At 37.5% G+C, this 25,379-nt stretch overlaps 3 protein-coding genes across 5 annotated transcripts in view; 2 read left to right on the top strand and 1 right to left on the bottom strand.

Moving 5' to 3' along the window:
* The window catches only part of LOC139946457 (uncharacterized), a 239,464-nt gene extending 219,337 nt beyond the window's left edge, over positions 1 to 20,127 (top strand). The window contains exon 32 of the transcript XR_011787244.1: positions 19,822 to 20,127. The gene's annotated coding sequence lies outside the window, so the exon portion shown is untranslated. The remainder of the gene's footprint in view (positions 1 to 19,821) is intronic.
* Positions 36 to 14,323, bottom strand: LOC139945951 (spermatogenesis-associated protein 6-like). Of its 2 annotated transcripts, none has more exons than XM_071943489.1 (12): positions 14,174 to 14,323; positions 12,838 to 12,975; positions 11,331 to 11,555; positions 10,215 to 10,372; positions 9,131 to 9,248; positions 8,619 to 8,769; positions 8,049 to 8,170; positions 5,274 to 5,352; positions 4,427 to 4,568; positions 3,353 to 3,521; positions 2,791 to 2,912; positions 36 to 1,942 (listed from the first exon to the last, which is right to left on the bottom strand). In XM_071943489.1, exons 1-12 carry the CDS (start codon positions 14,219 to 14,221, stop codon positions 1,807 to 1,809), a joined length of 1,608 nt encoding a protein of 535 aa, XP_071799590.1. In that variant the 5' UTR covers positions 14,222 to 14,323; the 3' UTR covers positions 36 to 1,806. The 2 variants fall into 2 exon arrangements, with proteins under 2 accessions (XP_071799590.1, XP_071799591.1); XM_071943490.1 differs by having other exon boundaries at positions 1,805 to 1,942; positions 2,764 to 2,912.
* LOC139946454 (uncharacterized) overlaps positions 14,486 to 25,379 on the top strand; it is a 123,345-nt gene continuing 112,451 nt past the window's right edge. For both annotated transcript variants that reach the window (XM_071944113.1, XM_071944117.1), the window contains exon 1: positions 14,486 to 14,560. The gene's annotated coding sequence lies outside the window, so the exon portion shown is untranslated. The remainder of the gene's footprint in view (positions 14,561 to 25,379) is intronic.

The following is a 25,379-nucleotide window of genomic DNA, read 5'->3' on the forward strand; positions in this document are numbered from 1 at the left end:
TACCCTAGCCACCATGATCAAAATGTAAAAAAGACTTTTCTTTGTTTTTATCACAACTTTATTTTCAATTTGAATTAGCACTTTTGAGAAATGGTGTCCCACAGGAGTTCACTGTTTGGTTTGGGTTTATACAGATTAATTTACCCAAACCTAAAAGTTCCCTAGTAATGTGTTCACCATATCTCAACATTGCTTTGATATATAATACATTTATTACATCTGCACATCACAAATTACTAAATTAAAAGCAAAAAAATAAATATGACTCAGCATTCATCTTCTAATTAAAAATAATTGTTACTTTTTAGATTTGTTTCTTTTTCTGAATAAAGCACATATTCCTGAGGAGTCTAGCCTTAAATACATAGAACTCATTTCATGTATTCTGCAATTACTCTATTTCCAAAGATGGGAAGATGGTATTTAAAAACCAATATTTCATATTTTGGTGATCAGACACGTCTAAAAAATTCCTTACAAGAACCTGTTAAAAAAATTCACTTTCCTAATACTGTGTTTATTTTCGGTGAACTGGTGCAACTACATTAACAGAATTTTTGCATACACACCGGAGTGAAAAAAACTACCTTAAATGAAATCTTACTGTTCTATGTATGTATAATAAGTTAACTAAGAATAAGTTAACTAATTCTTAATTTTCAATCTGATCCAATTCAAATTGAAATGTATTGTTTATAACCCAAAGCTTTGTATATTCACATTTGTGGAACAGGGTGAACATATAACATTGTTGAGATTGAAATTTTACAATAAATGTCAAAAGATTCACTCATAATTTTCATGGTAGAAAGACGGTCATGGTGGAAAACTTCCCTTGAAATATTTTTGGTGGGAATGCCTCAGACACATAAGAATAGCAACTAGTTTTGACCTTGTAAGCACCAAATCTGATGTTTGAAAACAGATCTTAAACTTAACAGGATTGTTAATTCATATGTGTACATATCTATGTTGGGTCACAAAATGTTCTGGACGCTGGTTATTGACAATTACCACTGTTCTGCAGGCTTTGAGTTTGTAAATTTTTGTTAATCCAATGATTAATCTAACAATTGTTTAATCATAGAGTTACATCTTGTCCATATCAATATAAAATATCACTCACTCGTACTTAAAATCGTTGCGTCAATGTAAAAACCCAGTGTCTCACTTCAGCAAGAATGTTGTATCTGGTACGAAAATGCTCCAAGCAAAAAACCATGCATCTCAGCGCGAACTTCATTTGTGTACATTTGGGTTACTTAAAGATACAATATACAAACAGGATTGTGCAAATTTAAAAACTTTCATGCAACGTCCCATGTCTTTGCACTGACGCCCTGAAACAAAGTTTTGCTAAAATGATGTCATCCTTTATTAGCACTTTATTGACAAAATTTTACTAAAACATAACCTGAATCTAGTCATAGAACACAAAACCTTCTGTAGTTGTCTAAGGGTGCGTTCCCTGGGTCGACCCCGGTGTGTGGCAGTTTTTTTTTTTCCCCAGGACAAACGTGTGCAAATAATTACCCACGTTCGTCCTGGGAAAAAACCCTGCCACACACCGGGGTCGACCCAGGGGAGCTAAACGAACGCACCCTAAGTCACTGAATAAAGAACAGCTGATGGGTATGGGCCCAAATCCATAGAGATGATTTAGGCAGAAAAATGATGCTTAGCAATTTTCTTATAAGCAAACAAATTATGTAGGATTCAAGAAACATACACGTGACAGTGTTTTGGTTGGTAATCTTATTTTACTAAGCATAATTTTGTTGTGCTAAGCAACTTTTCATTTAAATTCTACTCCTTGATGTTTCTGTACAGACGCTTGTAAATCTTTCCCATAGTATCATCAAATAACTCACGATGAGATTTACCGGTGAATTCTTGACTTCTGGTCGACCAGTGATCGCCGTTGTCTATGTGCACTGACACACTGCAGATTTACAAAGAAAACAAAATAATCATAACCATGAGTTAATAGAAAGATATCTCACAACATGTGGCTATTCAGGGGATTTGAAATAATAATAAGTTGCAAGTACAGTTTCAGTTTCTTTATTCGTAAAAAGAAGTTCACTAAATGTACATTACTTCAAACGGGGTCGATTATACGAATGTGTTATAATAACACCAGCTTTCCAATGCTCTTTATCCAGCAAGTTTTAATGGTTAAATTACCTTTTTAAGTAATTACCAAAAGTACAGCCTGGTTTTATAGGGTTACACCAAAATTTTGACAGCTTAAAAGGAAGTTTTAAAAAGTTGGACAAGGCTACAATGTCGCTCATATATTTATTTGCCTCGCCAATAGAATAGTAGAACCTTAACAGAGAATCAAGTTATCTTTCTATGAGTACACAGAATTAAGCCTGGGCGACTAGTGTCAAAATCAAGACTGTTGACTGCTTAATAGTCAAGTCGCAACTACTATTTTTCAACCACTCTGTTAATCATGCCACTTCAATCCTTTCATCGTCAACTTTACTATATTGTGCCTGCCTCAAACAATATGCCTCAATGCATCTTGGGAATTAACAAATTATTCGCGACTTGTGACGAAGTTGTAACTATTTGAGTTGTGACTAGACGAACAGTTAACTTCACTAGTCGCACACGGGTGCGTTTTCGGGGTTGTAACCATTAACTGTTTCGGTTGAATTGGCCATTGGTTGATCACAAGCCATTGACCGAAACAGTCATTGGTTACTATCGCGAAAATACATCCAGGCCTACACAGAATGACACTAAACAAACCTCCTGCATTTTCAGAGGCCCAAGTACCTCCTATCGGACTCCAGTAAAGATCGTCTTAAAGATTCTCTGTTTTCGCTTCGCAGCGATGCTGAGAGGTCAGCCAGAGCCTCCTCAGAGGTGACAGAAGAAATATCTGAATCGGATGAAAGCTGAAACAAATAAAGAAAATTAAGTGAATAGGTTTATCAAATATCTGTGGTTTTCTTCATTATTTATCTATCCCTTAACCTAAGGGATTGTTGGGTCTCTGTCACACATAGCCCCATAAATAGTGCCAATAACGCTGGACTCCCTCTGCTTCTTGGCCCTACGCCTATCTCTCTCCAGGAGGTGTAATCATTTTTCGAACAGAAAAACGTTTTTATGCCGATATTTTCCCTCAGTTGTGTCACTTATCGTGGCATATTTGGGATAATAGCACATCACCTTAAAGGGTGTGCTTATGGGGCTATGTCAACCACTGCCCTCGAATTAAAACAAATCTTTCTCCATGGCTCTCTGTAGTCCACTGCCCTCTGTTCATAACCTTTCTATATGACGTACATCCACATGCTTTCACTCCCCCTACAAATAATAATTATATTCTTACCAAGTTGTGTTCAAGCGCTTTTCGGACTCGTCTATGGATCACTTTAGACGTGTCCAGATCATCAGAACTCTCTTCAAATCTGTCCCTCAAAGAACGACGTACCAGAACAGGGCTTGGAGAACGTGATCGCAGACGTGGAGACAGGGTGATTGGGCTCAGGGATCTCGTCCTGCCAGAACAAAATTGAAAACAATTATTTCTAGAGTATGTGTTAGCAAATTGCCTTGAACGTTCAGCAACATTTGTTAGAATCAATCAGAAGCCATTTATGAAGTTCCAGCTGTCGATTTCACAAAACTCTTCCTAACTTAAGACTAATCTTAGGACTTAGGACGAGTCCCAACCCTGCACTGTAGCATGCAGACCTTAAGATTAATTGAGTCCTAACTCTTTGTGAAATCGACCCCAGAATAAGTTTGCTGTAAGGCCCCGAGGCACAGGTGAATGGTCAGTAAGCCTGCTGGAACAGGTGAGCTTTAGGGAGTGTCTTGAATGAGATTAGTGAGTTAGCATTTCTTTTTTGCAGAGAAAGCTTTCCTACCTTTCTCGGGTAGTAATTAAAAAGCAGGACAGTTCAGAACTGAGAAGTTTCCCAAATTCCAAAAAATTTACTCCGCAGTAGTAGTATATAAAGGAAGTTTTTAAAAGATCATAAATCTAACCAGTAAGTATAGATACACACATGGTGTTACCGTAAACCAAATTAATACCTCACCATGCAATGTCTCAAATCCCATATAGGAAGCTTATTCCACATTTTGGGGCCATATTCTGAGAATAATCTTTATGCAAAAGTTGAATAGCGAGTTCTTGCCTCAAACGACAAAGGGCATAAAGAGCTCTTGCCTCTAGCTACCTGGCAATCTCCGTGGTCTAGTTGGTAAGACACTGCTCTACAATTGCAATCGTCTTGGGTTCGAATCCCACCCTAGTAATATAGCTGTGATTTTTTTCACAGTGCTCAAGAAAGTTTCGAGTATACAGTGCTATTACACATCGGTGTTTATGGGTAAACCACAATTACTATAGCTCTAGAGGACTTTCAGGTTTGTTCGTGGAGCCTGTCACATTTACCTTGCTCTTGGGGAGGGTGATCTTGATCTTGATCTTGAGAGTCGAGGGGAGTATGGCAAGCGCCCGTAGGACACATCCAGACCTGGGGTTGGATCCATTGTTCTCCGACTCAATGTCAAATCATTCATTCTGTCAAGAAGATCTGAAAAAACAACAACAATTTATGGCATAGTCATTAGTTGATGTCCTCTGATACTTAATGGTTTTGTAATTATACTCTGGGAACAAATTCGTCAAGCATTTCAGCATAGTAAAATATTTTGATTTCAATATACATGTAAATCACAAAGGAAACTGACTGTGTAAATTTCCCCACTCAGTTTCCCTTGTGGTTTATATTGATATCTAAAACAAAAAGTCGCATCCCCTTCAGGTGATCCCCTGGCTGCCGCTTCCCAAGTTGTTTCGTAATTTGGGTGTGATCCCTGGCTACACAGCAGTTAACACTTGTATGGCTTCTGACTGGCACCCCGAACAAAGATATCAACAAAATAGGGACAATAGGGCTAGACTAGATAGCTCAGTTGGTAAAGTGCCGGCACATTAATCCAGAGGTCGTTGATTGAAGCCCACTCCAGTCAAATATTTGTTCAACCCCAAAAATCAAAACATTTTGAGTGAACTTATTTTGTGCACACTGAATGCCAATACCGAGTAGAAACTGATACATTTTGCGCAGCATTTTGTTGTGCTATACAAGGGAAAATCGTCCACTGACAAGTTTGTGTGAATGATGCATCAGTAGAATTGCAATTTTTACAATATGCCACTTTACTGTGGGATTTCAGTCGACAATATACCACAACTGTGACAAATTATCTTATAAAAATTTTCACAAATGTTGTACCTTGAGTGTCATCACTGATCTCAGAATGAGCTGCTCGGTTGAGCCACATTTCAGCCTCATCAACCAAAGTATCTGAATCCTGTCAAATCAGAACAAATCAAATCATAAGTTTGTAAAAAAAATCTTGTTATTATCTTTCTTGTAATAAAACTGAGGATCCCTCAAATGAGACAAGTACTGTGGCCTGTAGGTCTGAATTTTATAACAATGTAGATAAGACAAAGACATGTTGGTTTAAAGCCATTATACACTTTCGGTAAAAAAAAAAAAAAAAAAAAAAGTTCACAGATTTACAAATAATTTACAGGGTTTACAGAAGGTAATGGTAAAAGACTTCTCTTGAAATATTGTTCCATGAAATGCTTTACTTTTTGAGAAAACATTAAAACAATATCAATTTTCGATAGCGAGAACTACGGATTTATTTTAAACACCTGTCATGACACGGCGAAACGCGCGAAAACAGGAGTGGGTTTTCCCGTTATTTTCTCCCGACTCCGATGACTGATTGAGCCTAAATTTTCACAGGTTTGTTATTTTATACATGTATATAAGTTGTGATATACGAAGTGTGGGACTTGGACAATACTGTTTACCGAAAGTGTATAATGGCTTCAAGTTGTAGTCCTGTCGAAAACCCTAAATAGACAATGTAACCTTTGATAAGACAAAGACATGTTGGTTTTATGCTGCTGGTTGGTTTGTTGGACAGTATATATACCAATGAATAAAAAAATAAAAACATAAAAACCCTCAATAGACCATGTAACTTTTGTTTACAAAAAGAGTGACCATGTAAGTAATTCCAGGACCTTCCTGGCAGGCAAAATACTTTACTGGTCATGATTTAGAACATTTTACATTTTGAGTCATAAATTCCATACAAATTCAAGATATAGAACAGTAATGGCTTAGTAAGTTATGAGATGTGCCCCCTTTCTTTATATCAAAAATTGTTTAAATTCAGACAACGTGATCTGCATAAAATATTTGATTTTTGCATTTTCTTTCATTGAGCTGTGTACAAAACGTTCACTGGTTGACACGTTTCTCAGACTGTGTAGTTAGTCCTCAGGCGTGGACATTACTCTCAAAAATCTCAAAAATGATTACACCTTTTAAAATAAAATTTTCAGAGGCTAGTCTTGCTGTATAATATCCCCATTATAGGAATAATTCAATGGAACGGTTCCGAAAAAGAGGAACACATTTCCTCTCTCAACACAGATTTAGTACATGGTTGTACCCCCAAGTTTACTATAATATTTATAGTATGGAAATATTGACTGCTATGAGGGGCACAGTTAAAATTATAGGCCCAAGGTGATGTCATAACCATGACTGTGCCCGAAGCGAAGCTGAGGGCATAGCCATGGTTTTAACATCACCGAGGGCCTATAATTTTAACTGTTCCCCGATTATTAAGCAGTCAATATTTCTTTTATATACCGAATAAAGATTCTTCTAATCAACAACACTCTGACTATACGGTGAAAGGTCGTCTGTGCAAAGAAAGGTCGCGCCGGGCATGACATGGAACGCTAGTTGTACATTATACATATCATCTTTGCGTTATTTTCAGAGCGGGCATAGTCACTATGACGTCATATTGATAGAAATAGGGGGCATAGCTATTTCCATGACTCCATTTGTAACCAAACAGATTAGATGATTCTATACATGAGGTATATAATTGATTCTACTACATCACTTACTTTGCCTATAAAATTGTATCTGAATAAATTTGTGAACAATATTACTATAAGCTCTTATAACTTCAGTCTTTTCAGCAATGTAATAGCCTTGAGAAATCTGACCCACATACTAAAGTGGATGCTGACCAGTGGTCAGTCTTTTCAGAAATGTAATAGCCTGAAGAAATCTGATCCACATATTAAAGTGGATGCTGACCAGTGGTCAAGTATGATATTTGATATCAGGGAAGTATGATCAATTGAGCATGCTCACAAACCACAAAGGCTTGAGGGGTCTTAGTCATAGCAGATGCAACATCAGTCAGCATGAATTTTCAATGAATTTTCAATGATAATCATTCAACATGGGCCCTGGACACCTTCGGTAAAAGACAAGTATTCTAACTCGGTGTATCACATCATATGCATAAAATAACAAACCTGTGAAACTTTGAGCTCAAGTCGTCATCAAATTTTGCAAACAAAGAATGATAGAAAAAACACTCTTCTTGCACAAATTTGTGTGCTTTCAGATGCATAATAAAAGACTTCAGCTCAGTCTTTTATTATTTGAGTGAGAAATTACCTCTTGCTCAAAAACTAAGTTACTTCAGAGGGAGCCATTTCCCACAATGGTTTATACTATCAACAGCTCTCCATTGCTTGTTACCAAGTAGGCTTTTATGCTAACAATCATTTTGAGTAATAACCATTATTGTACAGTGCCTTTAAGCAGAAAATATTGCTTAGCAATTTTCAGCTAGGCAGAAACTAGCAGAATACCAGTCACAAGCTGTACATATGATGTACTTAGTAACCTTAATCTGAAAAGTTATTTGCTGTGCTTAGCTAGTTTTTGTGCTCAAGCAGCTCTTTTTTAATTGGGGTTTGTGAAGGGTAGCTATTTTTTTATTTGGAGTTGAACAAAGACAAATTAAGTACCTTTCGACTAACATGCCGGCACTCTATCAACTGAGCTATTCAGCCTTTGAGATTTATTACTTTTGTAAGCTATTTTTTATAAAAAGTTAGAACAACAAAGTCCTTTAATCAAAGGAATGTTCACAAAGCAGTTACAAACCTTGTAGGGTCGTATTTTGACTCCATGGTTAGGGTGGAAATTCTTTCTGTGGCCCCAGTAACTCCTGCCGTAGTATCGCTTGAAGATCGTACAAATTCTGCAGTCATTCTCTGATATATAACCTGAACATGGAAATATGTTGGTTATTTGAAACAATAATAAATTATATTTGAATATGCTCACATGCAATTTAAAAAATGTGACCTCAAATTTAAGCTCAGTCAGTCTTCGGAATCGGAAAACAGTTGTTTTAGCAGGTTTTGGACCCGCAACATCACACTTCACAAAATCTACATCATTTCAGGCAAAACTATGATCATACTTCAGCCCCAGCTTTGATGAAAAATGAGTCCATCAGGAAGGATAGGATAATATTAAATGCATATGAAAGTTTATGAAATTTGGTTCTGGGTGCATAGTACAAAGATTTGGTTGTAGTATATACAGTAACATTCATGACTTTCAGTGATACGTTCATTTATGCTAATTCCAAAATTTGGTTGTAGTATTGTATATGAATATTCATGACATTCAGTGACATGCCCCTTTTGCTAATTTCAGGGTATTTACTTGATTTTGATGAAGCCAGCTTCCTCTTGGGGCTTCTTGATCTTGACAAGGATAGTCCATTTACTGGTGGGGGTGCTGACACAGGTCTGGAGGGTGTGGTGTTGAAGGAAACTGATTTACCCGGGGATGCTGCACGATTATGTGAGTTCTCCTGGAAAAGTGAAATAAATTTTGTTTAGTAGATTATATCATCAATTACAATTAGTTTCATCATGCTTTGAACTAAATTTTTCAATAATGTCATGATCGATCGATACAGTGCACCAGACTAAAGTTGTGGCATCCACGTATGGGTTAAAATGCAGGCCATGAAACTTATTTTCCCGAGCAAGACACTTGAACTATAATTGCTTCTCTTCACCCAGGAGTAGATAGGAGCGTGTGAGGGCAGCGATTGTACTTGTGATTGCTGTAGCCTGATGCCACTATTTTGAATAATTGCAATCAGCGAAGATTGGAGTACACTGGATTGGTGTAACACTGGTGTATTACTTTGTGGTTAGTTAACATACTCGTTTTATGATAAATGGTGGTCGGTCTTCGATAGATGTGCTACTGAGCCTGTTTGGTTTTCGTCTTGACGGAGATTTGCTCCTCCAGGATATGGTAGAATCTCCATAGCTCTTGGTTCTGAAAAAAAAAAAAACCCAAAACAAACATTTCTTCAGACAATGCAGTAAGCAGAGCATGCAATGGAATTGGACCACGATAATTTTGGAACTCTGTTTTGAACATGTTTATGGCTTATACTGCAGTCCGTGTATCTGGAAACGTTGCGATTTCTATAAAAAAAAAGTAGTAGTAATTCACAACTTAAAATGCATATTTAACATTACAGGCCTTGAAATCTCATACTTGAAGGGACAAATTAACTGTCCTATGGTAAGGGGTACTACTGTGAGCAAAATTTCAGTTTGTATTGAAACTTTGCAAAGGGCACCACAGCAAAACCACAGGGCACCATGGCAATTGCTGCGGGTACAGTGGATTATTTCGTGGCGTGACATTGTAACCATTTAAAGACAGTGGACACTATTGGTAATTGTTAAAGACTAGTCTTCACAGTTGGTGTATCTCAAAACATGCATCAATCGGCCGTCGAAGTTGCGAGATAATAATGAATGAAAAAACACCCTAGTCGTACGAAGTTGTGTGTTTTTTTATGCTTGATTTCGAGACCTCAAATTCTAAACAGAGGGAGCTGTTTCTCACAATGTTTTATACTACCAACCTCTCCCCATTACTCGTAACGAGAAAGGTTTTATGATGATAATTATTTTGAGTAATTGCCAATAGTGTCTACTGCCTTTAAGGAATAACAAGGAAGCTGATGACATGCCTGAATTGTATTGAAACCTAACACATGTAAACTGAGCAAAGCGATTGTAAAACAAAACAATCTTCTGTTCAGAAACCCCAACATACAATCCCATGATACATAAAGCAGGAACATTCAAATTAGCGCAGTCAACCCAACTCCATTGTAACAAACGGTTTAAACACCCCAAGGGAATATCTACATCAAAATACTTGAAGAGGAAGGGGAAATATATTTTGAACAAAAAGCAGATGCCGATTTTTAAAACAATGGCTAACCTTGTTCTCCTTCGAGGTTTGCGTTCAGTTGAGACGGCCAGGAAGTCATTGTCTGACATTGACGTCTGGGCGGACAGCTCCTGGTATCGATCGTGACGAGCCGTGCTGCAATCTCTGACCGTGGTACTGCAGGAGAACTCCAACTTGGGGGATATACCCTGAGGACAATTGAACAGGGTGAAATTTACATGGTGGATGAAATTAACATGGTGGATTGATGGTGGTTCGCAGTGTCACTGTGTACTCTCACTAGTTACTGGAGTGATTTATCAGAAACCAGTCAGCTTCCCTAAGTTTATAACTTGATTAAAAAAAAAAATGTATGGTATAATGGCAGGTAACCCTTTTCTGCTAAGCAAGATTTGTCTGTACTTTTTATGCGCTTACCAGTGTTATGAAATTGAGCCCAGCTTTATTTAGATTCAACACCTTTTCCAGAGACACCATTAAGCCTGGTTCATAATTCCTGCGAATGCGAAGCGAATTTAACGTGAATTTGACGTCACGACCCTCCTTTCGCAGCGATATTCACAAGTGAGTAGAGCAGAGCTCAACTGCTGCGAATTATCCGTTGCGAATTTGTGACGTCAACATTCGTTTCGCATTCGCATTCGCATGAAGTATGAACCGAGCTTTACTTGGTATAAACTTTGGCGTGTCGTGGCCGAGTGGTCTTTGTTTTTGTATGTAAAGCGCATTGATCGTTTTTTTTAAAATGCGCTATAGAAGAGTTTGTATTATAATTATTATTATTACTGGACCTAAGCTCTGCTGTTGTCAGCAGCGTAGTGAGAATTAGAAACCCAGACATGACACTTGTACCCTTGAGCAAAGCACATAATTAGTGAAAAGTTTGGAAGTTGAGCATTCTGCTCTACCAGCCAGGCTCCTAGAGGTGATACCCAAGCCAACATCCTTAACTCTGTTTCAGCCCAAGGGGTAGGTGGCAACAAGCCCCTGGTAGCAGTTGATTTGAGTAGATGGCCCAAATCAGTGAGTGTAGCTCTCACCTTGAGTGGGTGTCCGTGGTCTTGTCATGTAAGTTGATCTCTTAAAAAAACATTGACAATAATAAGTAACTAAATAAAATAAAAACCAAAAACTTTTAAAACTTACACTAAACCAAATCGACCTCTGCATCAACACCTCCCTCTCAGAGTCGGCATACGCAGGAATCAAAGCGTTTTGTGGATATAGGAAATCTTTGGCGTCCTCGTAGAAGTGAGCCAGCACCGTTCCATCCGCACTGTAATCCTCGCTGAGCTGGATCAGCTCCACCAAGATGCGCTCATCCTCAAGGAGAAGGGATAAGTGGGCGGGGTCGATGCAGTTCACAAAAGTCTGCAGGAATAATAAGATAAATAGTGACATTATAAACTTTAAAGGAAATTCCAACAATGGATATCAATTTTAAACAGATCATATGGATCTAGGTTCCCTTTTAAATCTCAGTTGTTAGAGCGCCGGCACGTTAATCCGGAAGTCGTTGGTTCGAGTCCCACTCTAGTCATTTCTTTGTTCAACCCCAAAACCTTTTTAATCTTATTAAAAGCACTGCAGTCGACTTCACAAAGAATTAGGACTTGTGTTAACTCGAGTTAGGATGAGTAACTCGTCTTAGGATTAATCTTAAGGTCCGCATGCTACAGTGCATGGTTGGGACTCGTCCTAGGTCCTAAGATTAGTCTTAAGTTAGGAAGAGTTGTGTGAAATTGACGGCTGGTTTAATATAAACACCCCCTTATAATAATATGCAACTATTCCGTCAAAATGCGGGCTCACTTTTTTAAAATGTAATTTACTGTAAAATTTCATTTTATTTCTAAAAGGTGAACTTTAAACCAAGTAGTTTTTTATTGCCCTTTTGAGGGGAAGGTATTCGATTGGTAACATTCTCAACAATAATTGAAACACAAAACTTTGACTAAGAAGCCATTCACTTTGATGTAGTGTGGTTATAAAATTGTGAAAAGATATCAGTTTTATGGCCCAAAATTTGAGAGACATTACTGTCAGAAACACTTCTCAGGTTGTGTATTCCAATTAAATACTATTCTTCCAGCGTGGACTAAACCACTCCGATTTTTGGCAATATCTAAAAAACGCAACCACCTTTTGAAATGAAATGTTAAAAGGTGAAATTTACTGTATAAAAACAGCTGTTGTAACAAATGAGCGTTTACAAAAACCAAATGTTTACGTTCCCTTTTAAAGCCATTGGACACTTTTGTTAAACAGTATTGTCAAAGGCCCACACTTCGTGTATCACAACTTCTATATAAAATAACAAACCTGTGAAAATTTAGGCTCAATCGGTCATCGGAGTCGAGAGAAAACAACGAGAAAACCCACCCTTGTGTTGTTTCCGCACGTTTTGCCGTGTCATGACATGTGTTTAAAATAAATCCGTAATTCTCGATATCGAGAATTGATATTGTTTTAATGTTTTCTCAAAAAGTAAAGCATGGATTACTATTTCACGAGAAGTCTTTCACCATTACCTTCTGTAAACCCTGTAAGTTATTTGTAAATCTGTGAACTTTTAATTTTTTTTCTGTACCGAAAGTGTCCGATGGCTTTAAAGAGGAAATTAGCTAATTTAGTGGAAGGTTTCATGCCTGACCTTCTCAAACCGAATGACTTGATGAAAGAGAAGAGGGAAGATCGGCGGCAAACACAACGTTCTCTTCTGAAATCCCAAGAAGTGGATACTGATGTAGACGTCATCTCTCTCTCGAAGGACGGTACCTGGGCATGTAACCTGTAGTGTTGTGTTATATAACAAAATGAGTTATAATCAAACATAAAACAATAAAAAAGTAATTTTGTCTTCATTGTGATTTCAATGAAATTTGAGAACAAGTTTGAAAACTTTTTATCACAGAGAGTTCTGAAGCAGGCTGCCTGTTCTCCCTGTCAACTTGTCTTGGTAGTTCGTAGTTGCGATAATGTAACCCTCCTCCTGACAGCCGGAAGGAGGAGGGTTACGTTATCGTAGTTGCGATAACCTTACCCTCCTCCTGACGGCCGCCAGGCCGGAGGGTTACGAGTTTGTTTCAAGCGGAAACGGTTGATCTGGCAACATTGTAACACCCCTTTTACAGAATGGTTTAGCCCAACAACAAAATAATGTGTTTGCAAAGCGATGAGACAGGTTCAAAATATGAACCTGGGATTTCGCTCCGGGATCTGGTAAGTTTTTATCAATTTTTCTTCGAAACATTTCCTAAATAGTGTTTTGAGTATTATGGCAGGCTGCATTAGACATTGCGGATTAAGTTCGTACCCTCAGAATTTGTGTCATGATTTTTGAAAGTGGTAAAAATGGGGCAAATCTGGTGACTAGCTGTCGAAATTGTACGTGTTGGACCAGATCAACCGTTTCCGCTCGAAACAAACTCGTAACCCTCCGACCTGGCGGCCGTCGGGAGGAGGGTTACGTTATAATCGCAACTAACGTTATCGCAACTAGGTAGTTCGATGAGTTGTTTCAGCAGTGACTGGCGACTTGTCTAGTTGCATTAATCGTATCGTAACCATTCTCTCGACGTTGTCGGTAATAGCTGCTGTCAGAACGAGGGTTACGATTATCCCAACTATCTGTCCGGTTGTCTCACCACGTCAAGTTGACTCACTGGGCGAGTTGTCTGACGAACAAGTTGTCTGATTCTGAACTCCGATTATATTGTCAAATTGACAAATGTGTTGACTGTTGTCATTTGTGAAAGTTCTATATTTTAGGAATTTTTCATATAAATAGTTTTTTTGTATAAACACAAGGAAAGCATGCAAAATGGCATCGTAATGGCATCGTAACAAGATTCACGAAAAACATGAAAGTTTGTTATTCCATATCGTAAATGGTTAAGGGTGAAACACTCAACAACTGTCAATCTTTACTTCACTGACCGCTCATTTTACTTGAAAAAACAACACACAGAAATATATTTCAAACTTACAGCTTGGATGGTCAAATCCACAGTTACTTTAAGTGCTTTGTGTGGCATATTCACCAGCGATCACGTTATATTTTATTGATAAAACGTCTCTGAAGACTGAAAATCAGACAGGATTCCACAGAAACGGTCACCCTGGAGAAAACAACGCGTTCGAAGGTCACCAGGTCAATATTTGCATATGTAAAAGCTTTCATGATCAGTGGCCAATCAGTGCTGGGAAATGAAATGAATATTCAATATAAACAAGACAACGTGTGTCTGCGTGGCGAGCTGTCTAGCGCCCTCATTTATTTGTCACTAGGATTTGTACATCCCCCATCCATCCATATCCACACTGCACAAAAGAGCCGAAACTCTGAATCTGGAAGTTCTTCCAGTGAAATCTGGGTGAGTATTCTCATATTTTAATGCATCATATGATAGGTATAAGAGACACATGCATACAACAGGAAGGGAAAATCGCTGGCGTTTTGTGAACAGATTCATGGTCTCATCATTTATAAAATAGAGCAAAACCTGTCTGTTCAGTTTGTAAACTGCACATGTAATGCACACACTTTGTGACACAGCACTACACTCAATGACAGTTGACAGTTAAGTACACAGTTAATACACAGTCACAGTGTACTGAACTACTAGACTGCTGCACTGTTGGTGCTACGTCGTGGGAATAGTGGTGGTCAAATTAAGTTTTAGTATTAAAAGTATGGATACTTGCGGGGAAAACTTTCCAATCCTGCAACCACTTTTTCACTCATTTTTACATAAAGGAATGTCTCATTTTACCATATAGGCCCCCTACTCCTAGAACTATTTCGGTTTCGTCCGGCTATCGTCTCCCGTAACCTCATAGGTTTATATCTCTTAGCGTTATACGACCCAGGGTTCAATGAATTTTGGCATCAGGAATCTCTCTTTTTTTTTTTTTTTATCTCGCCAAAATTAGGCTCTATGTGTCCTTTGATGTATCAATGTGTAATCTTTCGACCAGAGAATCCACTCCACAGTGTCAAAAATTGTTAAAAATGATAAATTCTTACCGTAATTTCAGATTCCCTATCTACTGTACGCGTTACTCCTCTGCCAACAATAATTGAAAATTACCCGACCTCGTTTTGCGAAAATGCGTCACGAGAGGGCGGGTACGATCCGTGATTTGTGTACAAAACATACACGGAACCACGAAGCTCACACAGGGTACCAGTATGTACACTTTTTGCACGCAGCCTAGGAGTATAGGCCCCCTAGGTAAATTAGATACTATTTTTGTATCCATATTTTAATTTCATATATTTTAAGAAAAATTGTATGCTTCTTCTTTTTGACACCGAACTATCTGGAGCTGGATACTTACCCCTGATAATTTTGACCGATCTGCAGGTGTTCTAATGGATTTGTTATAATTAACATTTGGCCAATTCAGACCACTGCTGTTGAAGTGGTGCCCATTCACATTTCAGCGGCAGTTGGTAAAAGTCAGAGGTTGTAGGTAGCAGAGCCAAATTTCATAGAGCTGCTAAGCACAAAATGTTGCTTCCAAGGCATGAAATTTCTTCCTTGATAAAGACAGGATTACCAACCAAATTTCCATTTGTTGCATATTGCTTGTTACTGGTATTCAGCTGTTGTTTGCTTATCCTGAAAATCACATGGAAATTTGGTTGGTAATCCTGTTTTTGTCAAGGAAGAAATTTCATGCTAAGCAAATTTTTGTGCTTAGCAGCTCTATGAAATTGGGCCCAGGAGGTTGCGTTTATTGCATGATTGATATAGATAACATTTCAGCCCAAGTTCCCAATTTTTCGCCTTCCGCTCTCTATATTCCCTTTCCCTCCATGGTGCATCTAAACCAAAGTGATACATCCATCAGGGTGAAAGGTCAACACTCTTCTGTCACCTGTTATATCTGCTTGTAGCTTTATTGTATGTAAACAAATGACCCAGTGATTTACAGATTTACTGCATAGAGCAAGGACATTACATGTTACTATGGACTGCCACAAGGCCACAGTAGAAGGGCTGCCTCTCCCACCCCTTTAATGGCAGGTGATTATTCCAGGTGTGAAAATGAACAAAAGGGACTTGTGTGTTACATAAGTGGAGGTGTTGTTGTTGATTTTATCTACTGGTAAATTAATTGCACTGCAGTTAGCAGACCCTTTGGAAATGTTTTGCAAGCTGTTGCTGTTAGGTAGACTATACTTTCTCTATGGGTAGACCATGGAGGTAGCCCTCCATAGGTAGACCAAGGGTAGACCATGGAGGAACAGCGTTCTGCCCAGGATTTGTTTAGTGGTGGAAAAATGGTTCCCTGGACACCATGGATCAGTTACATGGTAGATCATACAAATAGACTCAAACTAAAGAAGTACTCAAAATAAAATAATGTAAAACAATGTTTGCAATATAATATGAGAGTGGTTGCCAGCTTTGGGTTGTGGGAGGTTTGCCAAATTCCCTCTCTTTGGTGAGATCATCCAAACAAATAAACAAACAGACCTTTTAAAGTGCTGATAAGGATGAGACAGTGCTCGTTTGTCTTGCATAAGAGAACAGGTGGGATCTCACAAACTTAACGGCAATGGACACATTTGGTAGTTGTCAAATTCTTACTATCCAATATGCATTAAATGACTAATAGCAAATAAGTTATGAACACTTGGGCTCGATAATTGGTCATCGGATTTGAAATTAAAGATGAATGAAAAGAAAAAACACCCTGTTACATTACTTTGTGTGCTTTCAGATGCATTTTAATAAAGGGCTTCAGCTGCAGTCTTTTATTATTTGAGTGTGAAATTACCTCTTTCTCAAAAACTACATTACTTAAGAGGGACCCGTTTCTCTCAATGTTGTAAATACTATCAACAGCTCTCCATTGCTCGTTACCAAGTAAGGTTTATGCTAACAAATGTTTGGAGTAATTATCAATAGTGTCCAGTGCCTTTTTAACCGTTTTATTATCCTCATACAGTTAAGTTGTTTTTCTTTACACATTACGTGAAACCAGTTGGTTTGCCAAAAACAGGATGGGAATGAAATTTTTAAAAGGAAGTACAGTTTAACTCACTCAAAATTTAATCAAACTTTGGAACAAAATTTGATCCAATTTACAGATTTTGATGAAATTCTGTGCACACCAAATTATTTCTCTTAAAAAGTATTCATACTTAGATAGATCCTTCAAAAACTGTAGCTAGTAAGGAGGCTTTACATCAAACTGAATTGAAAAACACTGTATTACATTACAAATGTACTGCCGCTATGTTGCCTAGAGCTTGTTTGTGATCCCTGGTTGTAACACAGTTTAAGGTTGAATGGTTCAAATCCCACTCTAGTCAATTCTTTGTTCAACCCCAAAGAAGACAAAATAGAAAGTTGGCAAATGTTTAGGGATAGATAGTTGGTTTAGTTGGTAGAGCGCTGAACGGAGGTTGCAGGTTCATATATCGTTCTTCTCATTATTTCTTGTTCTCTTAAAAATTAAATTGAATTTACTTAGTCAGTTTCCCTTCTTGTGTATTTCTTGAAATATAGACCTCTAGACCTAAGTTAGACAATTTTAAGTAACGTGATAAAGAGACAATAAAAATAAAGCACAATTTTTTATATTTTAATATATTTTTTAGATCTACATAAAAAACATAGGCCTACGCATGCAGGAATGCTTTCCTGGCTAGACCTATTCACATTAGAGATTATGGTTTACAAGTAAAGAAAGAGGTTTAAGCCGCTTTAACCCACCCACCGGCCACAGCAGTATTGCTAGAAAATAATAATGCTAAGCTACCTTTTGTGCTTACTCTATCTAATCAGGCCCCTGGTTTCGACCACAGGTTGACCTTGACCATAAAGACATGTTCTGAATCATTTCAAATTAACCTTCCATTTTAATATTTAATCTACCGCATTGCTCAAGAAATTGATTTGTTGTGTGGAAAAACCCTGTTTTGTGATGTTATGCTAATTCAAAGCAGTTTTTATCAGAATCATTCTGAAGCCCATTTTCTCAAGAGCTATTTTCATAAATTACTCATAGTCATAAAATAATTTTATTCACACACCTGAAAATAATGAAAATAATATTTTATTAATCCTTCTCTATTTAACTTTGATTGATTTGCACAAATAAGATTTTAAAATGTCCTTTGCTCATTTTCATAGCTAGCTGCTTTTAAGTTCATTTAAGGTAGGTAAGCACAACAAACGTATGCTTACCAGAATAAAGAACCATGTTGTACAAAATTACTTGTATCCTGCTAATAAATGCCTAGCAGCATATTGTTTTTTAAAAACAATAGGCCTATATTCTCTTAATTGTAAAATTAATAAGAGACTATAAAATTGTTTCCAGGTCCACTTTCATAGAGCTGCTTTTTAAGCACACAAAATTCAATGCTTACCAGATTAATGTTACCAGTTCACAAGTGCAATCTGTATCCTGCTTACTTTTGCTAAGCAGAAAACTGTTTTGCTTTTAAAGCAGGTCTATGAAATTTTCCCCTGGTCTTTATGGTATGAGATTGGGCCTTGGTGACTCAAATGCTCTGACTCACAACACAACAAATCCTTCCGTCTAAACTCAGCACTTTTGCATTACCAGTCTGCATAGCATTATAGTTTACATTCTGACGAGTGTCAGCTATGTACCTATTGAAGAATTTCTCTTTACGCTCGGCTGGTTCCATCGATGACTAAGAATCTAAAAGATGGACTTAGTGTCAATGCGTGCTATGGATCCATCTGTCATACACGTACCATGGAAGTTAAACCTTGAAAGAAAATGATGCGCTCGGCGTAGGGCGGTGTATCTGTTATGGATTGGTACAGTTTGTTTTTGCTTTCTCAATAATTCATTAAAACAGAGAGGAGTCTGAATGTCTTTTGGGCACCCTGTTTTCAATGTGGACACCTAGTTTTATCGTTTGTAAATGAGCAATTTGGACAACCAGTTTTTAAGTTTCTAACAAATTTTGACACCCTTTTGCCAAATCCCGGATAATATACCTTGCAAGTCATAATGAAGATTAAGGGAATAGAAAGCTCAGTTGTAAAAGTAAATCAATGAAAACGGGCACCAGTCCTGAACTGGGCCCCTTGTCTTGGCCTTTTTATTGAAATATTTTGCAATAAATTTGGCCAAACTGATAGTGATAGTCATGCTCAGTGTTCATTTTATTAAGAATCAGGCATAAATAAAAAACAAACACAAGTTGTAGTAAAAAATTTACGATCTAGCAATGGCGTAACCATCAAATAATAGTGATAAATTCTTCAGTTTTATTGGCTTGCACATTATTTTGTACACACCTTGTAATTTACAGTTAGGCCTACCGTTTTCACAATTGTCATACTGTATGTGGCCCTTAATAGTATCCAGTCATAAATTCTGGGATTAATTTGTTGTGAGTGTGTGGGAAATCTTTATGTATCTGTCCTTGTGGGAATCTGTTTGTTGGGTTTTACTACGTCTTTAAAAATACTATGAATAGAAGAGGTGTAAACCACAGGGCCCTATTTGATCAGACTTGTGTAAATGATGACACATTACATTGTCATGTCTGTGATCACACTTTGGAGATTTTATGATTGTGATGTGACAAGAAGACAAGAAGACGACTTTGACTTGGTAACCAGGCCTAGTAGAGTGTCATGGCCGAGTGGTTAAGAGCATCGAATTCAAGTTCTGGTGCTAAGTCACCGGAGTGTGGGTTCGAATCCCGGTCGTGACACTTGTGTCCTTGAGCAAGATACTTTACTATAATTGCTTCTCTTCACCCAGGGGAATAAATGGGTACCTGCGAGGGTAGAGGTTGATATTGTGAATGAAAAAGCTTTTGGAGCGATATAAACTGTTGCCCAGGTTGTATACTCCCAAGGGAGCTGAGAAACATTAAAAAAAGGGATGTTATTGGCCCTATGACCAGGGCACTAATGTAAAGCGCTTAGAGAATTAAGTGTTAGTTATTAGGCGCTATATAAATCGAAAGTTATTATTATTATTATTATTATTATTATTATTATTATAGTACAGTAGCTATATGTATGCCCCAAGATGAAAAGTTTTGGAATAGCCCTTTTTGAGAAAGTTGTAATGTACTGAACAGGTAATCAAAGATAACAATTAAATTTTGGATGGATAGGCTGCAATTTACAATACATGTAAAACACAAGCCTTAAACCACAATTTTTAGGCTACTATGTTTCTGACATGCTGAGATGTTTGTTAAAAAAAAGTGTATTCAATATTGTGGCAAATTTTGTTTAATTTTGTTTAACCACACCAAATATGACTTGGTTAATTTTAAAGAAAGATGTTTTAAATCACCTAAAGCTGGTCACATCACATGTATTTCACTAAAATGTATTACTTTTGAACTACACAATGGATTTTCACAATCTCTGCTAACACATCATCTGAGAGATCTTGAAAAACAAGTACACAGACCAAAAAGTACACAATTTATGCAGAGATGATCAAATTATCGTATCTATTCTGGTTCTGAATAAATATGGCTAAATATAAATCATAATCATACACTGTGTAAATGAAAAACCAAGATTAGGCTTTATTATCAAGACATTCTAAAATGAAGTACAATTGCTTCCGTTCTAGTGTGTAGGACAAACTTTTTGCATGGAATCGCGTAGCAGGCATTACAGTGTGGACTCAATGCCTTTTCAATGGACTTTGAACCTTTATACTATTGTGTATTATATTTTTGTTATCATATAAAACTTTTGTTTACTCGCATTAATTTACTCATCTTTTGCTGCCCAACAATTGAACAGTGGAGGGTGCTACACCCTGGTGACACTACCTTGGTGTTCCAGTCAGTTTTTACAATGCTTGATTTGTGTACCCTCGGAAACTTATAATTTTCATGAAAACAATCCATACAAAACTAGATATTGAATATTTGTTGATTTGCACACATTTAGTGTTTGGATTATAAACAAAGTTTGCATTGTGTATATGGCCTTTGACGTCACAAAACATGAGGTTAATTTGTGTTAGAAGAATCTGTAATAGTTGAAGGGATGTGAGCTCATTTCATGTTGTTTCCAAAGTAGGATGAATTTTTAGTATTTTTTTCACTTCAAATTTTACACTTTTGAAGCTTACTGGGAATACCCTGGACCTCTCTGGTAAATCAGAAAGTGTTTTATTTTAATTTTGCAATAAAAAAAGTATGAGGGAAATGGAGAATTGGAAGAACAGAATTTGTTATTAGGCAAAACGTTTGAGATTATTGACCTGAATATAAAAACGTTTTGGGTGAACAATTCACTTTAAAACAAAATATCACTCAAACCCACACAGAAGTAAGAATATTTCTATTGAGTTCATTTTACTCAAATAATATCTTCATTTGTAATTTGAGCAGACAATGTCAGCAGGAAACAATACTGCAGGCGTCAGCATTGCTAACATGAGCTGCAAAGTGCATCCAATATATTAATCTTTTATAGCCTGAAGGAAATATCAAAGATTGGCGTCCGAAAAAAAATCATTTAATCATGGAGATATGACAGAGAGCATCTGCACGATGCTTGAATTTCATCCCTGTCTAAATAAACTCCATGGATAATTTGTCACAGGAAACATTCTTTAACTGTTGGGACATTAATCACAAGTAATTCAAGCTTTCATTATTTTGAACTGAATCACACTGCAGTAAACTGTTGGAGGCTTCTCTTTAAGATGTGTATTGAAACTTTTTATTCAAAGAAAGGGACACAAATGATATTTTTACAATTCAAATGTTGGTATTTAAAAAACATACGTAATGTAGAAATTTTTTCATTATAATGCACACTGAATATCTTGCAGGCGCTCTTACATGTTGGCATTGTCTACAATGGCTGAGGCCTTTAATTTATGGAGATTACTTTTACTCATTTGATCCTTTCTTGACAAAGTTTATTTCTCAACATCTTTTTCTTGAAAAAATGCTTTCTCCTTCACAAGGCAAATTCATCCCCCATAAATTTAGCATCATGATGTTTTTTATTGCGCTCAAATGAGTCTCACTGTCTTACGTTATCAGCCAAAAATAATTGAAGTCGTGTTTTTATCCCAAGGGTCACCGCGGCGGAGTAGATCTTCATTAAATACAATATCAGTGTTGGTACTCATTCACGGCCAATTTTCCCCCTTGCACGCTTCACTCGCCAGCCCCTTCAAGCTGGTCTGGGGGGCAGGTACCGAAGCTTAGGTGATGACTAAGGGTTATGGTTTGAATGCTGCCCGATGTGTGTGTACTCTCCGCAGTTTATGGTTTAGCTCCTTGAGAATTTCATTTTGTGATTGGGTCGTACTGCCCTTCAGCGGAGAATCTGTAAGATCCTATCCAGTCTTGTGTCGCGTATTGGTGGAGGATATTGAGACGGGGCTTTGGGCTACTGGGGAGGGGGGGGGGGGGGGTGAAGGAATGAATATAATAGAGGAGAGATATATTAAGGGGAGAGAGATTGTGCTGGGGATCATCAAAACGACGGGAGGTCAGTGAACCAAAGTTTATCTCACTAAAAATAAAACACTGGTCAAGATCCAATTGCAAAATTCTGTACTCTATAACATGTACCTTGTAACCTTTGTTCACACAAAGAGTGATGACCTTGTACATGTACATGATGCCACAAATGTTAACATTTTGTGTCCTTATTTCTGCATAAATTCTAGAGTTATAAAAGTAACAGCTGAGACTTTGAGATTTGCCCATTTCAAAGGCTCATACAAATGGGATGGTACAATCTCCAAAATCTTGGTTGTTCTTTAATTTGGCTGGTACAAATTGTACCAAATGATGTCACAGGTTACATGGCCTATAAGATGAAATTTCTCTTGGTGCAATCACAGTGGGAGAGGATTCCTTAGAGAAAGTTTATAAGAAAGGATGCCATATCACGGATAAATGCCTACTTAAACACTCGTAGTTTAACCCACCAAAAATACCACTTATAAAATAAGCAGAGGAAACATTGCAATGATTTCCAAACATAAGTTTGGCAGTATCTCAAAAGACACTACCACACTTAGAAATAGAATTCCCACAGATTAGTTTTTCATTTCTACATTAATAGGATTAAAACAATTGAACGGTTCCAAAAATTAAAGGTCTAATTTGCCTTTAATCTGCAGTCATGTTTAGTCCATTTCAATGGAGGGCTTCGCATTTCCCACTCACTAATCCCTATTGGAATCTATCATGAGTCAGTGATGCAAAACCTAAGGGGGGCTTAGGTTATGTTCCACCCCCATTGTAAATGAAGTACCAATAGGCTATATGTAGTAGGCGGATCGGATAAGTTTCTCAGTGTTGTTTTCATTTGCGTGTACTCAGTCGGCTCCTGGTGTACTTCCATCGGATAATGAGAAGTGTCTGATGTCTGGTCGCCTAAGAAGCTATCTAGGAACTGGATATCTGAATTTGAAAAGTGCTGGAGTTCCTCTACAGGATACCAGGGATTTCTGCTTGTCTACTCCACTCTTTGAAAGGAGACCTTTAGCATTTGCATTGCACCTGTTTCCTAGATCTCTAAAATCCAACCCAGGGAGGTTGAAAAGGGAGGTTGAAATTGCTACCTCGTCGCTCCAACCAGAGTTGGCTCCACTCAGGGATTTTACAGCAGATGCTGCGATCAGCTTTGCAAGGTTTGAAATTGGAATGTTTTTGAATGCTACCAGACAATAATTTGTTGAGCTTGTGGATTTACAGATGAATTCATCTTTGATTGAAATGCCATCCGCTATTACCAAATCAAGATTTTACTTTGGGTTGTCAGTTTTTGTTCAACATAAACGAGCACATTTCTTTTTATCGTGTCCACACACACTAGATGCTGTATTTCATCCGGAAATGAGCACACTCGTTAGTTTAAATCATAAAATGATTTCACAGAGTCCTGAGAAAAAAATTGCAGACTTCCAGATCTTTGCAAGATTGCTTTGAAAGTAGGTGTGCAATTTGTTTGTCTGCAATAACACTTGTCTACTGTGGTGTTTGTGTGAGTGGAGGTCTTATTAAATGCAAATGAGCTGAGGTTTTAAATCATGTTATGATTTCACAAATTCCTGAGAAAACAAATGTGGACTTCCAGATCTTTGTAAGATTGCTTTGAAAGTAGTGCAATTCGTTTGTCTGCAATAACTAGTGATGTTTGTGTGAATGGAATGTCTTATGAAATGCAAATAAGTGAGATTAAGTTGAAAACATGTAAAGAGCCCTGAGAACAATATTGTGGATTTCCAGATCTTTGAAAGATAGCATTGAAGTTTTGCAATTTTGTCTGAAAGACAAACATAGTAGGTCAGCAAAGGTTTGTGTGCTTTACACAAACCCAAAGTAATTTAGTGGCCATTGCACTGTAAATAACTGCTAGGTATGGTGAATGCAGGAAGCAATAGAGTGACTCAATGTCAACACCGTGCTATTCATTTCTTGCTGACCACTGTCCACAAACACTTGGATTATTGGATATAAAAAAACGTGTAGGCCTATGGTGCACTAAGTTATATAGAACAGGTGTAGTTAGAATACCAGTATAGAGTTCGTCCAGCAATTTTGCATTTTTAGACTGCACTTGTTTTGTGCACACTGAGTAGCAACTATTATGATGATTATTGAATAACAACTATGTAATTCATTTTGTTAAACATTTTGCTTCGCTATACAAGGGAAATTATTTGATGCCTTGTATATAAGTAAACATCTATGTTGCCATCATAATGTGTGTGTTTGACCACTTATTCCTCCATGGTTCGACTAAACTTGACTCATGGAGAAATTTAAAATTGATGTCATTCAATCTAAGTCACTGTTGGGTATGTATCTATGCGCAGGGCCAAGTTGGTGACCCAATCCACAAGCCAATACGGCTTGTATCTCAAACATTTTACTGGACCAGAATTAAGCAGGCTTGTGAAAATTGTCCAGGGGTGGGTTTCACAAAGAGTTGGGACTAGTCTTATCTCGAGTTAGGACCAGTTACTCGTCCTAACTTAGGACTATCCATGTAGTTTGTATATCTCCTAGAACTAGTCCTAAGTAAGGACTAGTCCTAACTCTTTGTGAAATTGACCCCAGGCATGTTATTGCTAGACATACACTGGAATGATCCATTGAAAAACACAAGACCGCCAGTCTTGTACCAGGCCTCGAATTTCATCTTTGAGAGGGCAAGCTCGTCTTCTTTTTACAAA

This window comes from Asterias amurensis, chromosome 13 (assembly GCF_032118995.1).
Source record: "Asterias amurensis chromosome 13, ASM3211899v1".
Lineage (NCBI taxonomy): Eukaryota > Metazoa > Echinodermata > Asteroidea > Forcipulatida > Asteriidae > Asterias > Asterias amurensis.